At 31.2% G+C, this 12,623-nt stretch overlaps 3 protein-coding genes across 3 annotated transcripts; 1 reads left to right on the top strand and 2 right to left on the bottom strand.

Annotated features, from left to right (window-relative positions):
• Nucleotides 1–2,985: 2,985 nt before the first annotated feature.
• On the bottom strand, nucleotides 2,986–4,771 carry LOC115891178 (mitochondrial ribonuclease P protein 1 homolog). The gene is made up of 5 exons (XM_030911581.1): nucleotides 4,379–4,771; nucleotides 4,041–4,291; nucleotides 3,685–3,988; nucleotides 3,403–3,635; nucleotides 2,986–3,345 (listed from the first exon to the last, which is right to left on the bottom strand). The coding sequence occupies exons 1-5, from the start codon at nucleotides 4,554–4,556 to the stop codon at nucleotides 3,043–3,045; spliced, it is 1,269 nt and encodes a 422-aa protein (XP_030767441.1). The 5' UTR covers nucleotides 4,557–4,771; the 3' UTR covers nucleotides 2,986–3,042.
• Nucleotides 4,772–5,034: 263 nt separating this feature from the next.
• LOC115891172 (25S rRNA (cytosine-C(5))-methyltransferase nop2) lies at nucleotides 5,035–8,303 on the top strand. Its single transcript, XM_030911578.1, has 10 exons — nucleotides 5,035–5,230; nucleotides 5,292–5,384; nucleotides 5,447–5,604; nucleotides 5,662–5,947; nucleotides 6,002–6,162; nucleotides 6,220–6,764; nucleotides 6,824–6,963; nucleotides 7,017–7,151; nucleotides 7,207–7,351; nucleotides 7,409–8,303. Exons 1-10 carry the CDS (start codon nucleotides 5,128–5,130, stop codon nucleotides 8,241–8,243), a joined length of 2,601 nt encoding a protein of 866 aa, XP_030767438.1. The 5' UTR covers nucleotides 5,035–5,127; the 3' UTR covers nucleotides 8,244–8,303.
• A 294-nt stretch (nucleotides 8,304–8,597) lies between these two features.
• Nucleotides 8,598–11,019, bottom strand: LOC115891180 (dynein assembly factor 3, axonemal homolog). The gene is made up of 3 exons (XM_030911584.1): nucleotides 10,770–11,019; nucleotides 10,348–10,718; nucleotides 8,598–9,452 (listed from the first exon to the last, which is right to left on the bottom strand). The coding sequence occupies exons 1-3, from the start codon at nucleotides 10,920–10,922 to the stop codon at nucleotides 8,645–8,647; spliced, it is 1,332 nt and encodes a 443-aa protein (XP_030767444.1). The 5' UTR covers nucleotides 10,923–11,019; the 3' UTR covers nucleotides 8,598–8,644.
• Nucleotides 11,020–12,623: the final 1,604 nt, after the last annotated feature.

Genomic DNA, 12,623 nt, shown 5'->3' with positions numbered 1-12,623 from the left:
ACATAATAGTCGATTTTCCGAAATCAAATGTTGATTAGTGTTCACTAAAACTAGTTAAAAATTAAGTTTCTTCAATTTTGTCATGAAACAGTGGCGTATCATTAATTCGCTCATTAATTTATGAATAATTAATTGTGGTGCTGGACAGCATTCATTGCGAATTTACCACCAGGTTCAGCATTGGTCTGGTTGTACCAAAGATGCCGAAGAATGGGGTTGGAAGAAAACAAAAACAGGCATTACTCCTGTCACAACTTTGAAAGATCCAGCTCCAAAATCCCTATTGACATTTTTATCCTGTAAATGCATAACCAACAACTGTGGTAAAGCCTGCGGATGCAGAAAAGCAGGATTAAAATATTCAATGATTTGTGCATATTGCAATGGGAAATCCTGTGACAACGTCACTGAAGTGTCACTCGACGAATCCGATGAAGAGGAGTTGGACTTGCCTGTAGATATCCCTCTGGCGGCCTTCACATCAATGAGCCAGATCGGTCGGGCTTGTGCAGATAAGTTAAAGTTTTTAATTTACCTAGGAAGTAGGCAGGGGCGGCTCGTAGCACTGGAAGATGGTGAGGCACATTAGAAGAGAATTTTTATTAGTATGTATATAGGGTGGCCATTAGTACGAGGAAGTTCTATATAAAAAAAGTACATATCCTAAAAAAATATTTTCTTTAAAATTACAATCGCATTACCATTTTTCTGTACAAAATTGGGTTCAGCATAAAATTCAGCATACATCACACTATTGATTTATTTGAAGCACTATGTATGCGGGATTTCCATGATAATTCATATTTGAAAAATTTCATCTTTTAAAAAGTGGTAAAAACCTGGAGTGAATTTAACTTATTGATATATTATTGCTTAAGTACGTATACTATAGCGAGGTATGTAGGATAAAAGAAGAAATCCGAGAAAAATTCACATTCACAGGGATTTTTTTATGGCGCGGCCAACATTGCAATATTATAATGCTATATCTCAGTTTTTTTTAAATGCAATACACACTGTATATTATTTTTAGTATTTTAGATACCTACAGACTTAAAAAGCGCACATTTTTGTATTTAAAATATTTCTAAATTTTTAGCAGTTGCGGAAATAGCCTTATGTAATATAATTCGCAGTATTATACCGTATGATCGAAAAAAAACGGCGTCCAGTTGGCTGGGAAATGACGATCGATGACATTTCCCATATAAATTTACATATAAAATGACAGCGATCTTCATTTCATAGCCAACGCTGAAGCCGTTTTTTCTCGATCATACGGTTTATTTATTTATTCGTGTCCAACTCATTATATGAAAAAAAAAATCAAGAAATACAAACACACACATATAAAATATACAAAACGACCAAATTAATAAAAAAGGTACATCATACATTTAAAAAAAAAACATAGTCAAACAATCAACAATTTGATTGACAACCTATTACATAGGGCCATTGCAACAGTAAATTTTTTATCAAAGCGACCTCAGGATATTTTCTCTTATATTTTACTCTGTATGGTAAAATTTTGTTTTTCTACCCATCCTATAAAAATAAAACAAAACGGAATCTGTACAGGTCGCTTTACTTTTTGACTATACACAATTTATCGAGAAATGATTCGAAAAACTTTACCTGGGGAAGTCTTCTGATGATACATGGTCCCTCTAAATCATCATATCAATCAACAATAAGTCACTGCCCACTTTTTAGGTATTTACTTAATATGTACAATAATCAGTAAAAAGAGTAATTAAACATGCAATTCACATTAAAAAACGTAGACAAAACACTGTAATAACCGGCAGAATTGATTCAAACTCTGATTCAAAGTAAGCCAAATTCCCAAATAATGCAATTCTGCATTTTCAGCCTGTCGCCTAAAATCTCTCGGGCTGATCGGGAAGTGATACATATTTTTAACGAACGGCTTATAAGGTTCAAATTTACATTTGAGGCTCGCCTCAATACGGTTTTTTTACGCGCTACTACTCCATACATTTTATCTCTCTTCAACTAAAGGTTTTGCCTATGCTTTTTCTTTTCATTCTATAGAGTTAAGATTCCAGTGAACGCTGTCGCATCGTCAGTGCGATATACCACAATACGCTAGACAAGGAAAGGCGAGAGGCAAACCTCTGCACATATACTTCTTAAAGAACAAATGAGATGGATATACATCGTCGAGTTTGTCGCATATGGGCAAATATGGGAAAGGAAGCGCGTTTAAAGGAATACCATCGACGTAATTTATTGTAGAATGACGGTTAAAAAATACAATTATTATTGATGCAAATAGGGAAAAAATATAAAATTGTGATTAAAGATGTATCGATTAATACGTGTAATTTTTCAAATGTATTGGTGAGGCACTGCCTCATCTGCCTCATAGGACAAGCCGCCCCTGGAAGTAGGTCTCCGGGGAGACCACGTTAAAATAAACGCGCCAAGTACTTTACTTCTTGGGTGGTGTGGAAACAAGTACACATTTACAATAATTAAAATTATTAATTAATCATAAATTAATGAGCGAATTAATGAAACGCTACTGTTTCATGACAAAATTGAAGAAACTGAACTAAAACTAGTTTTGATGAACCCTAATCGACATTTGATTTCGGAAAATCGACTATACATAATATTGATAGTATATCATATTTTACGGAAAATTGTAAAATTTCCAGGGATTTTGTGCCTAAACGGTTGACTTTAGCAAACATTTTCATAAAACCTTTTTTATAGGAAATTTTATTCTCTTTAATTTTGCTCTCCTCAAATTTTCGCGAAAATCGCAGTTTTCGAAATATTCAACAAACGCAGTTTCGGATATTAGCAGATATTAGTTAGGGACCGCAAAACCTATAAACCTGCAAAGTTGCAAAATTTCCGGACTTTTTTCCAAGCAAAAATCCCCAATGACTGAACTAAATATCCAGAGTTAGAAGAGATTAAATATTTCTTAAAAAAATTAAAATACATAAACATTTTATAAAAACATTTTAATATTATTGTATAAATATTAAACAAATATAAACTAAATTATTTAGGTTTCCAGGTCTTTTTTGTGTTGTATGTATTATTTTTTTTTACAGGGAAATCAGGTTTAAATTTTGACACATGCTTATCAACAATAACTTCGGCAAGTTTTCTTTTTGGTACGTGTCTTAAAGCATATTTCCAGTCGCCAGTCTTTTTTATGTCCAACAGCACAGCGACGCACTGGTTTAAAGTCAGACTTTTTCCTGATCCAGATCCCCATAACAGATACTTGTCCAAAGGAAACTTGAGCATTTTTATTCCTTCTCTCTTAGCCTTTGCCATTGACAAGGGCTCATTATTTATCTAGTTGCAAAAAATATTATATATTAAGCTTAAAAAATACTAAGTCATATTAATTACCTTATCAACAATACCCCCAATAATATAAATTGCTTCGTGATCAAATGATACCATTTCTTCTCTGCAATGGGGTGTAAGATAAATCAATTTCTCTTTAGGAAATACATTTAAATAGCTGTTTTCGTGAATATTTGCAGGAAATTCAGGATTATATAAAGTAGGTATGCTTTTGTGAAATAACTTTGCAAGGTCCGAATTTCGATTGTAATTTGTGTAATGTATATCAAATGGATCTAAAAATCAAAGTCTTGAAGTGGTACTTTTTGTATCTACTTCACCTACCTGAATGGAAACGGTTCTCAGCAAATAAAAGCATAAGTTGCTTTGCACAATAAGAATTTTCCCTTTTAGTCATATGTTGTTCATATCCACAATCGATGACTAGTTTTTGACCAAACATCATTGCTTGAAATAATTTATGATTGTATGTGCGATTAATAATTGTATCATAAAATCTGAGAAACATGTTATTATATTTTAGACCATATTGTGATGCATGTTCCTCTATAGTCAAAACATTCAGCCCTTCTAGAGGATTTGTTGCACGAAATTCATCCAATTTCTTTTGTTTTTCCACTTGTTTAATCTATAATTAAGACTTAAAATTATATTTAAAAAACAACTTAAAACCTACTAACTTTTCTATGTTCTTGTTTCTTAGATAATTTGAATAAAAATTCTAAATATTTTTTTCTAGACGAGATTGTTGGTAGTTCAACAAGATGCTGCCACATATCATCTTTCATATAAGATTCATCTGGTACTAAAAAGCCTTGCTGTCTCAATACTTCAGCCTCCAGCATTAAAACTTTTAATTTATGCTCTAACTCCCTGTCTCCACTTTTACTTGATTCATTATTGCTCTTGGATACTTCTGAAGTTGTATTGTCTATAAGAAAATAACTATAAAAAGGAAAACTATATTATGAAATGTCTGAAATCAATAGTGGTAACCGTTACTATTTAATTTACTTACTTTCATTATTTGTAATGGCTTCAGCTGTGTGCTCGTAAGATGTTTTAGGGATATCTGCCGAAAAAGGTCGAGATTCTATTGAACATTTTATTTTATTACAAATTTTAGTTGTGGAACTGTTCTTCACTAAACAACTTCTTAAAAATGTAGCTCCAATAATACTTCTATTTAGAAACATAATTCTGTTTCAATAGAAGACGGAACAGGTAGAAAGAATTGCCTACACGATTTTAGTATGTTCGTGTTGATTCTTATGCCTAAATACCTAGATATTTGTTAGAATTTTATATCTATTTTCAGGTGGTCGAAAAAATCTTTTCTTTCAAACTTTTAAAAAACGTTGGTTAGTTTGAGTTGGAAACATTTTTCTTCTCATAGGAAATTGGTTAGTTTCAAATTCGATATTTCAATGGCGTTTGAATAAAGATTTCTCTTTTATATATGATAAAAAGCAACATAAAAAAGTTATCGTTGCTTTCCTTTCTAGTTTTTATTAAAAACATTTTAATTTTAAGCTTAAATATAGTGCCCTGCATCTTTTGGTTTTATGTTTCTAGTCGTCAGACCTCGAATCACTCAGAAAATAGGCATTGGGAAAGTCTAGAATATGATCTAAAATTTAAAACTTAATTTTTTTGAGTGAAGAAGAATCTAGACATAACCATTGAAATTAAGCATTTTGAAATGTAAACCGTGGTAAATATAAATTTTTACAGAAGATTTTTTAACACGTGCTTAAAAAAATAATAATGGGTAGAAAAGCCAAGTTTAATGAAGGAGTTATTGTTAAGAAAGGGCCCGGAAGAAAGGCAAAGAAACAGAAAGATCCAATCTTTCCCAAGGAACTGATAGGTAACATTCTCTATTCCTTCCAATATAACATAATCTGGACCAATTCATATTATAATTTTAGAAACTGAAAAATCCGATAAAAAATTAAGCGCTCGACAAAAGAAGAGACTTAAAAAACGAGAACAAATTAAGAAAGCGAGGGAAAACAACCAAGGTAGGTATCATGTTTTTTATGTTAGTTTAAACAGGTATCATAGAAGTATTCTTTTAATTTAGAATTGAAAGAAGATAATGATGTCCCAAAAGATATTACTAATAAGACAAAGAAGCAAAGTAAAGCTAAAGGATTTTCTGATGAAAACAGTTCTTGGCTTAAACCTAAAAACAAGCCTAAAAAGCAGTTAATTAAATTAAATTCTAGTGATACTGATGAGGTAGAGTAGATCAACCTGTTATTTGGTATGGAGTTTGATATATGCCCATTGTTATAGGAATTAGAAGAACAATCAGAAGTTGAATCAGATATTAGTGACAATGAGGAGGAACAATCAGAAGTTGAATCAAATATTAGTGACAATGAGGAGGAACAATCAGAAGTTGAATCAAATATTAGTGACAATGAAGAGGAACAATCAGAAGTTGAATCAAATATTAGTGAAACTGATGAGGAGGATAATGTAAAGTTAGGAAATTTAAGTGACATAGCAACAGATAGTGAAGCTGAAGATGAAGAGAATGATGATTTTGATTCAGATGATGAATCAGACGATGCAAAAGGCATTGTGAACTATTAAATTAGTTATTTTTAAATAATATGAAGAATATTTTTAGATTCAGACTTGCTACCCATTGAAAAACAAAATATAAAACTAAAGAAAAAACTTGCAAAACAAGAGAAGGAAGCCGAAGAAGAGTTACAGTTAAATATTGCTGATCAAGAAACGTTTAAATTTCCCACAAAGGAATCGGAGGAAGAAGTTAAATCTCTACAGGTATTTCAAGAATTTCAATTACATAGCAATATTTGATAAAGAGAATTAATGTTTTAGGATGTTCAACAAAGGATTCGTGAAATTATAAGGGTCCTTTCTGATTTTAGTAAACTGCGGGACTCTGAACATTCAAGGGGTGAATATATTGATATCCTTAGAAATGACTTATGTACTTATTACAGCTATAATGAATTTCTAATGGAGAGATTTATGCAGCTATTTCCACTATCCGAGCTGTTACAATTTCTTGAAGCCAGCGAAGTTCAAAGGCCTTTAACTATCAGAACGAACAGTTTAAAAACCAGAAGAAGAGACTTAGCACAGGCTTTAATCAATAGGGGTGTTAATTTAGATCCAGTAGGAAAATGGTCAAAAGTTGGATTAGTAATTTATTCCTCACAAGTACCAATTGGTGCTACTCCAGAATATTTAGCTGGTCATTATTTGATACAGGGTGCTTCTAGTTTTCTTCCAGTGATTGCATTGGCACCGCAAGAAAATGAAAAGATATTAGATATGGCAGCGGCTCCAGGTGGAAAGGCTTCACATATTTCAGCAGTTATGAAAAATACAGGTGTATTATTTGCCAATGATTTAAACAAGTATGGGTTACTTCATAATATTTATATATCATTTTTAATTTTTTTAATTATTATTTAAGAGATCGTATAAAAGCTGTAGTGGGAAATTTTCATCGCTTAGGAATAGTAAATAGTGTCATAACCTGTATGGATGGGCGAAAATTTCCAAGTTTAATGAAACTATTTTTTGATAGAGTACTGTTAGATGCACCTTGTACAGGTAAATATAATATTAATATATTTTTTAAAACTTTTCTATTTTAAATTTTTTAGGAACTGGTGTGGTAGCAAAAGATCAAAGTGTCAAGACCAGTAAAGACGAAACCGATATTCAAAGATGTTATAACCTTCAAAGACAACTCTTGTTAGCTGCTATTGACTCTGTAAATGCAAAGTCATCTACTGGAGGTATTATAAAAATTATTCTAGCGAATATACTTTGATTTAAACTGATTTTAAATAGGTTACATAGTGTATTCAACATGCTCTGTTTTGCCTGAAGAAAATGAATGGGTTATAGATTTTGCATTGAAGAAACGAAATGTAAAATTGGTAGATACCGGTTTAGGTTTTGGAACTGAAGGTTTTACTAAATATAGGCATTTAAGGTATGAATTATTCTTTAATTTTTTTATGTAATATTTGTAGAATACTTTTTTATTTAGGTTTCATCCAACATTAAATTTAACAAGGCGTTTTTACCCCCATGAACATAACATGGATGGATTTTTTGTAGCCAAGCTGAGAAAATTTTCAAATGTTATACCAAAAAGTGCAGATTCTGATGAGATAGATGAAGAAACCTTTGATAATATTGAGAGTATTGAAGAGGAAAGTGATAGTAGTTTAAATACAGATTCAAAGAAAAATAAAAAAGAAACAAAACAAAAAACAAAAATTATTGAAAACAAAAAAAGGAAACTAAACGATGATTCTGAAAAATCTAAAACTTCAAATAAAAAGAAAAAACTGCAGAAAAATAGTGACGACAAAAATATTGAAGCATCTAGTGTTAAAGTAAAAAAACTGAAATTAGGAAATAAGTTAAAAAACAAAAAATTGGTTAAAGAAAAAGTAGTAAATACTAGCAAAACAAAAGAAATTAATGATAGTAAAGCAAAAGTATCTCCAAAACCAAAAGAAAAAGGTAAAAAAGATAAAAGAATTAAAGACAAAATATTAAATGGCAAAACTAAAGAATATGGCAATGAAGTAAATGTATCTCCAAAACAAAAAGAAAAAGGTAAAAAAGATAAAAGAATAAAAGAAAAAATATTAAATGGCAAAACAAAAGAAAATGGCAATCAAGTAAATGTATCTCCAAAACAAAAAGAAAAAGTTAAAAAAGATGAAAGTGTTGTCCAGAACGATATTTCGATAAAACTAGGCCAGAAAATTAAGAAGAACTTGAAGAAAAAGAATAAGAAACAGAATTTTGGCGCTCTGAAGAAAGACAAAAGTAAGATGAATGGACCGTTCAAGCATAAGAAAGGAAAGTGACTATAGATGGTGATTATATTTGTATAAATATCTTTTTTTAATAAACTATTATGTTATTCATTATTTGTTTCATAAAAAATAGTTTGTATTTGTATTTTGATAAGGAGGTATTTATTATGACAAATCATTTTACTTAAATATTAATAATATAACTTCAAATAATAGATAAAATTAATTAATAAAAATTTGCTGGTATTATACAAGGTGTGTCAAAAATTTCACAAAATCAGATTTTTTATGTTTTTTTTATATGTATTATTATTATTACATATTTTTTTCAGTGATATTGCATGAAAAAAAATTAGTAAATAATTTTTTGATTTAACATTAATTTTAAAAAAAATAATTGGGTAGTTAATAATAACAAGGAAAATAGGTACTTATTTTTATTAAATTATATTTTACTTTAAACATGTTTTAAAATAAGCGTCTTTTTCAAAATTGTAGCCTGTTTTCTTCACATTCATTTCATTTATCTTACTTTGCACAGTTTCGGCATATTCTTCCATCTGTTTTTTCCTATTATTCACTAGGAATAGTTGATTTTCAAACAAAAACACTGATCCACTTTTCGCAACTTTTTCCATAGTTTCAACATCAAAATACTTAAAAAAATTATTAGCACAGTAAACCAAATCAAAATATCCGTGATATTGTTCCTTGTATTTCATTTGGTCCAGTAAACAAATAGATACAAAATTAATACAGACATCATCAACTTGTATACATTTTTCCAAAGGTTTTAACTTATTGGTTTCAAGTCCTTTCGTGTCAAATACCAGTTTGTCTTGTTTAAATACCGAACCTCCCAGCTCAATATCAGTTGTTTTAATATGCTCATATTCTTGCTGGTGTTCCATTTCATAAAAGATTTGTTTTAAATTTCTCTGGGTTATGTCGGTTGCTCGATAAGCATTTTGTCCGTTGGTGCTTTTTAGAAAGGTTTTATCTTCACACTCGAGGCCATAGGCTACAAATGGACCGGTCTGCATATCTCCCAAGTAACCATGATGGAGGTAGTTTTCACCGTTTGGTATTATAGCGCAAACCATGCTTCTGTTTGGTTTGGACACTTCGCCCTCCAGCCATGAGAATGCGACACCATTCAAGCGGAAACTTCGGTATTCTTGGCCACAAATTTGTTTTCCACCGACATCGTGGAGACGCATATGCAAATCCCAGTCAAATGCTCCTAATTTTGAATCATACCTACGAATATTAGTGTGTGTAATATGTGTTTAAATAGAAACGTATAAGAAGAAAATTGGTGTTAAAACATTAAAACTTGTTATTTTACTGTTATTTTTTAACATATTTCCCAACATATTTCTGATTACAATCTTTTCAAGAAATTTCATAAATACCCGACCTTTCCAGTGGAGGTGTTTTATCCTTTGGATTACCTAATAATTGTTGTAATTTATTATTAACACTATACACAAGTTAAAAAGATTAACTAGATTAGATTAAACTAGAAGATCAATATTAACTAGATTCAAAGAACATTTAGCCCAGATAAGATATGGTAGACTGGATAAATCTTGCGTTGCCGAACATATTGTTGATAAAGAACGTTGCAAATTAATAATTTAAAATTAATTAAACAAGTTTCAAATTACAGGCAATTAGATGCATATGAAAGCATCAGAATTAATAAATGTAAAGATAGTATGAACAGAGACAACGGTCCAATTCCTTCAAGTTCTTTGTTCCTACTACTCTAGTGGCGGAAATCTAACTGTTACGCTCAGTGGGCTCTGACTCGGTTGGCTAGATTTTGCCACGCCTACTCGGTGCCCACTGAGCGAGTATATAAACGCTCAACTTGTAGATTGTACTTTAGTTTATAATCATCTGCTGATGATGCTAACATGGTTATCGAAACGCGCGTCCAGTGTAAAAGTAAAAGTGTTTTGGTGTATTGTGGTGATTTAGTGTTTTTATTTTGCTGTGTAACACCAAAACTTCCTCAAACCCTCATTATTATTTATTAACTGTAATTATTTTTATCTGCAAAATATGCTGCCGAAGTTTCCGGAATACAGTTCGGATCACCCTGTATCTTATTATTCCTGCAAGTATATATTTATTTTTTATGCCTTACCTGACTCCAAGAAGTTTTCTTAGTCTCCTATTCCAACAGTCGATTATATTAAACTCGTCTTTACCACACCAGAACTTAACAAGATTCTCTATATAATCTCTATCTTTATATTTTATATCTATATTTACCATACCCATCTTGTTCTTTAGGTAGTCATAATTCGTAATCATTTTTATCAAATCATTTGCCGCATTGCTTAAATACTTAGCTGTATAGGGTCTTACAAGTGTATTACCAAAAAGTTCCATAAAAACTCTGGTTTTTTGTTCTAAACCCATAGATTCCTTTGGTTGCAAAGCTGTGTATAATAGCAAGAGTTGTTTTGCCACAGTTTCCATACACGTTTCTATGATATAGAAGTTAATATTTACCTTAAAATGATTCTCAGTTAGACTATATACTTATTTTAGAAGTTAGCGTACTTTTTGATGACGATACTTTCTTGCTATAGTTTTTAATACATGCCTACAATCAGTGCTTCCGATTATGAGAATGTTCAACACTTCAGGATATGTCTGGTTTTTTTTTGTGTATTCTTCAGTTAAATCTAAGGCTGGAGTTAATCCCCAAAACATTTTACAATTAGAAATATTTGAAGCTTAGAAGTATTTCAGTCAAAAATTTGATTTGCGTTTTGCATTGATCTAACAATGCGTTACTTAGTTACGATCATAGGTTACGATTATTGTTGATTTCTTTACATTGAACTAATAGTACGAGAGCTAGCAACGTCGGGAAAACAAGTATTTTAAGACGTCTGGCTCTTTGATATGTCTTTTACTATGCTCTCTAGAACAGCATGCGGCCCGTCTGGCTGCCGGTAAACGTTGCGTTCCCTACTGCGCATTGAAAGAAGATCCTATATTTTTATTAGTCCTTTAAATTCTAGTATTGAATATAAATCGAACATGTCTCCATAGCGCAGTGCGTAGAGTTTCCGACCACGAACCGATGATTCAGAGTTCGAATCCGGGTCAGGGCAAAGACTTTTTTTAATTTTATTTTCGTTTATATTCTGATAGTAAAGTATTAAATATTTGTTTTTTTTTAATTACCAGAATTATTTAATACTTTACTATCAGAATATAAACGAAAATAAAATAAAAAAATCTTTGACCTGACCCGGATTCGAACTCTGAATCATCGGTTCGTGGTCGGAAACTCTACGCACTGCGCTATGGAGACATGTTCGATTTATATTCAATACTAAAATTTATAGAACTAAATTAATAAAAAAATATAGGATCTTCTTCTGATGCGCAGTAGTAGACGCAACGGGTATCGGCAGCCAGACGGGCCGCATGCTATTCCAGAGAGCATGGTAAAAGCCTTGTAAAAGATATATCAAAGAGCCAGACGTCTTAAAATACTTTCTCGAAAAAGTTGCTAGCTCTTAGACTACATGTAACTTCCATTGTTATTGGTTCAAAATACCTATATTTACCTATTAATGAGGGCCAATAATTCATTGACAGTCTGACAAACGGATCTGAAACAACGGGGCAACGGCAAAGGGATCGCAATTTTCTAAAATCATGACCGATTTCATTCATAGAATACCCACGAGCGTGCGGTGTTTCATAAAAATATATCAGGAATTTTTATAATATTTTCCAGTAAAGTTTATAATATTATTTTACTCTAAATGTACCTACATTTTGTTTAGTCATTTGCCAAATATAGTAATATTTGTTAAAACGCGTGTACTAATTACAATAACCACAAATCAAGTTAAAGATAATATAAAACACAATACAATAACACGGATTTTTCAATAGTAGTGACTGTTTCTACTATTCCTAGAGAGGGGCATAAAGTTGGGGGTAATGGCAACAAGACGTGCAAGAATCTCAACCAATCAGACTGGTTGAATCCGACTGGTTGAATGCCATGCTGAATTTTGTCAACGTTGCCAGCTTACCCTAAGCGGACTTTAACTTAAGGAAATACTTTACCTTTTATAATAGGCAGAATGAACGAAATCTGTTAATTAGATAAATATACATTATTACAATAAGAACTACGTCAACATACTAGCATATATATATATAATTATGTATGCTGAAATGAACTAAAATATATTCAATTTATAGGTAATATCGAGCAACTTTGCTTTTCTATAATTAAACGTGACAACATCGACTTTTTTTGCCCGAATTCCTTCCGCTGGTATTTATTAAAAAATAAAAAAAATCTCGACATAAACCGAAAATTAGTGAGAAATATTTTATATAATTTTCTCGAGAGACACCATGCATAATATTTATTTATTAATA

Source organism: Sitophilus oryzae, unplaced genomic scaffold (genome assembly GCF_002938485.1).
Source record: "Sitophilus oryzae breed Bouriz unplaced genomic scaffold, Soryzae_2.0 scaffold_971_pilon_pilon, whole genome shotgun sequence".
Classification (NCBI taxonomy): domain Eukaryota; kingdom Metazoa; phylum Arthropoda; class Insecta; order Coleoptera; family Curculionidae; genus Sitophilus; species Sitophilus oryzae.
This window is presented reverse-complemented; position numbering and strand designations above follow the sequence as displayed.

Excerpts from the sequence above, each read along its gene's own strand:
- LOC115891172 (XM_030911578.1), top strand. The coding sequence starts at position 5,128 with ATGGGTAGAAAAGCCAAGTTTAATGAAGGAGTTATTGTTAAGAAAGGG. Across the intron at positions 5,385-5,446 it reads AGCGAGGGAAAACAACCAAG|AATTGAAAGAAGATAATGAT; the intron begins GTAGGTATCATG and ends CTTTTAATTTAG. Across the intron at positions 6,765-6,823 it reads TTTGCCAATGATTTAAACAA|AGATCGTATAAAAGCTGTAG; the intron begins GTATGGGTTACT and ends TTATTATTTAAG.
- LOC115891180 (XM_030911584.1), bottom strand. The coding sequence starts at position 10,922 with ATGTTTTGGGGATTAACTCCAGCCTTAGATTTAACTGAAGAATACACA. Across the intron at positions 10,719-10,769 it reads GAAAGTATCGTCATCAAAAA|GTAAATATTAACTTCTATAT; the intron begins GTACGCTAACTT and ends AATCATTTTAAG. Across the intron at positions 9,453-10,347 it reads AGAAAACTTCTTGGAGTCAG|GTATGATTCAAAATTAGGAG; the intron begins GTAAGGCATAAA and ends TAATATTCGTAG.
- LOC115891178 (XM_030911581.1), bottom strand. The coding sequence starts at position 4,556 with ATGTTTCTAAATAGAAGTATTATTGGAGCTACATTTTTAAGAAGTTGT. Across the intron at positions 4,292-4,378 it reads AGCCATTACAAATAATGAAA|ACAATACAACTTCAGAAGTA; the intron begins GTAAGTAAATTA and ends ATTTTCTTATAG. Across the intron at positions 3,346-3,402 it reads TTGGGGGTATTGTTGATAAG|ATAAATAATGAGCCCTTGTC; the intron begins GTAATTAATATG and ends TTTTGCAACTAG.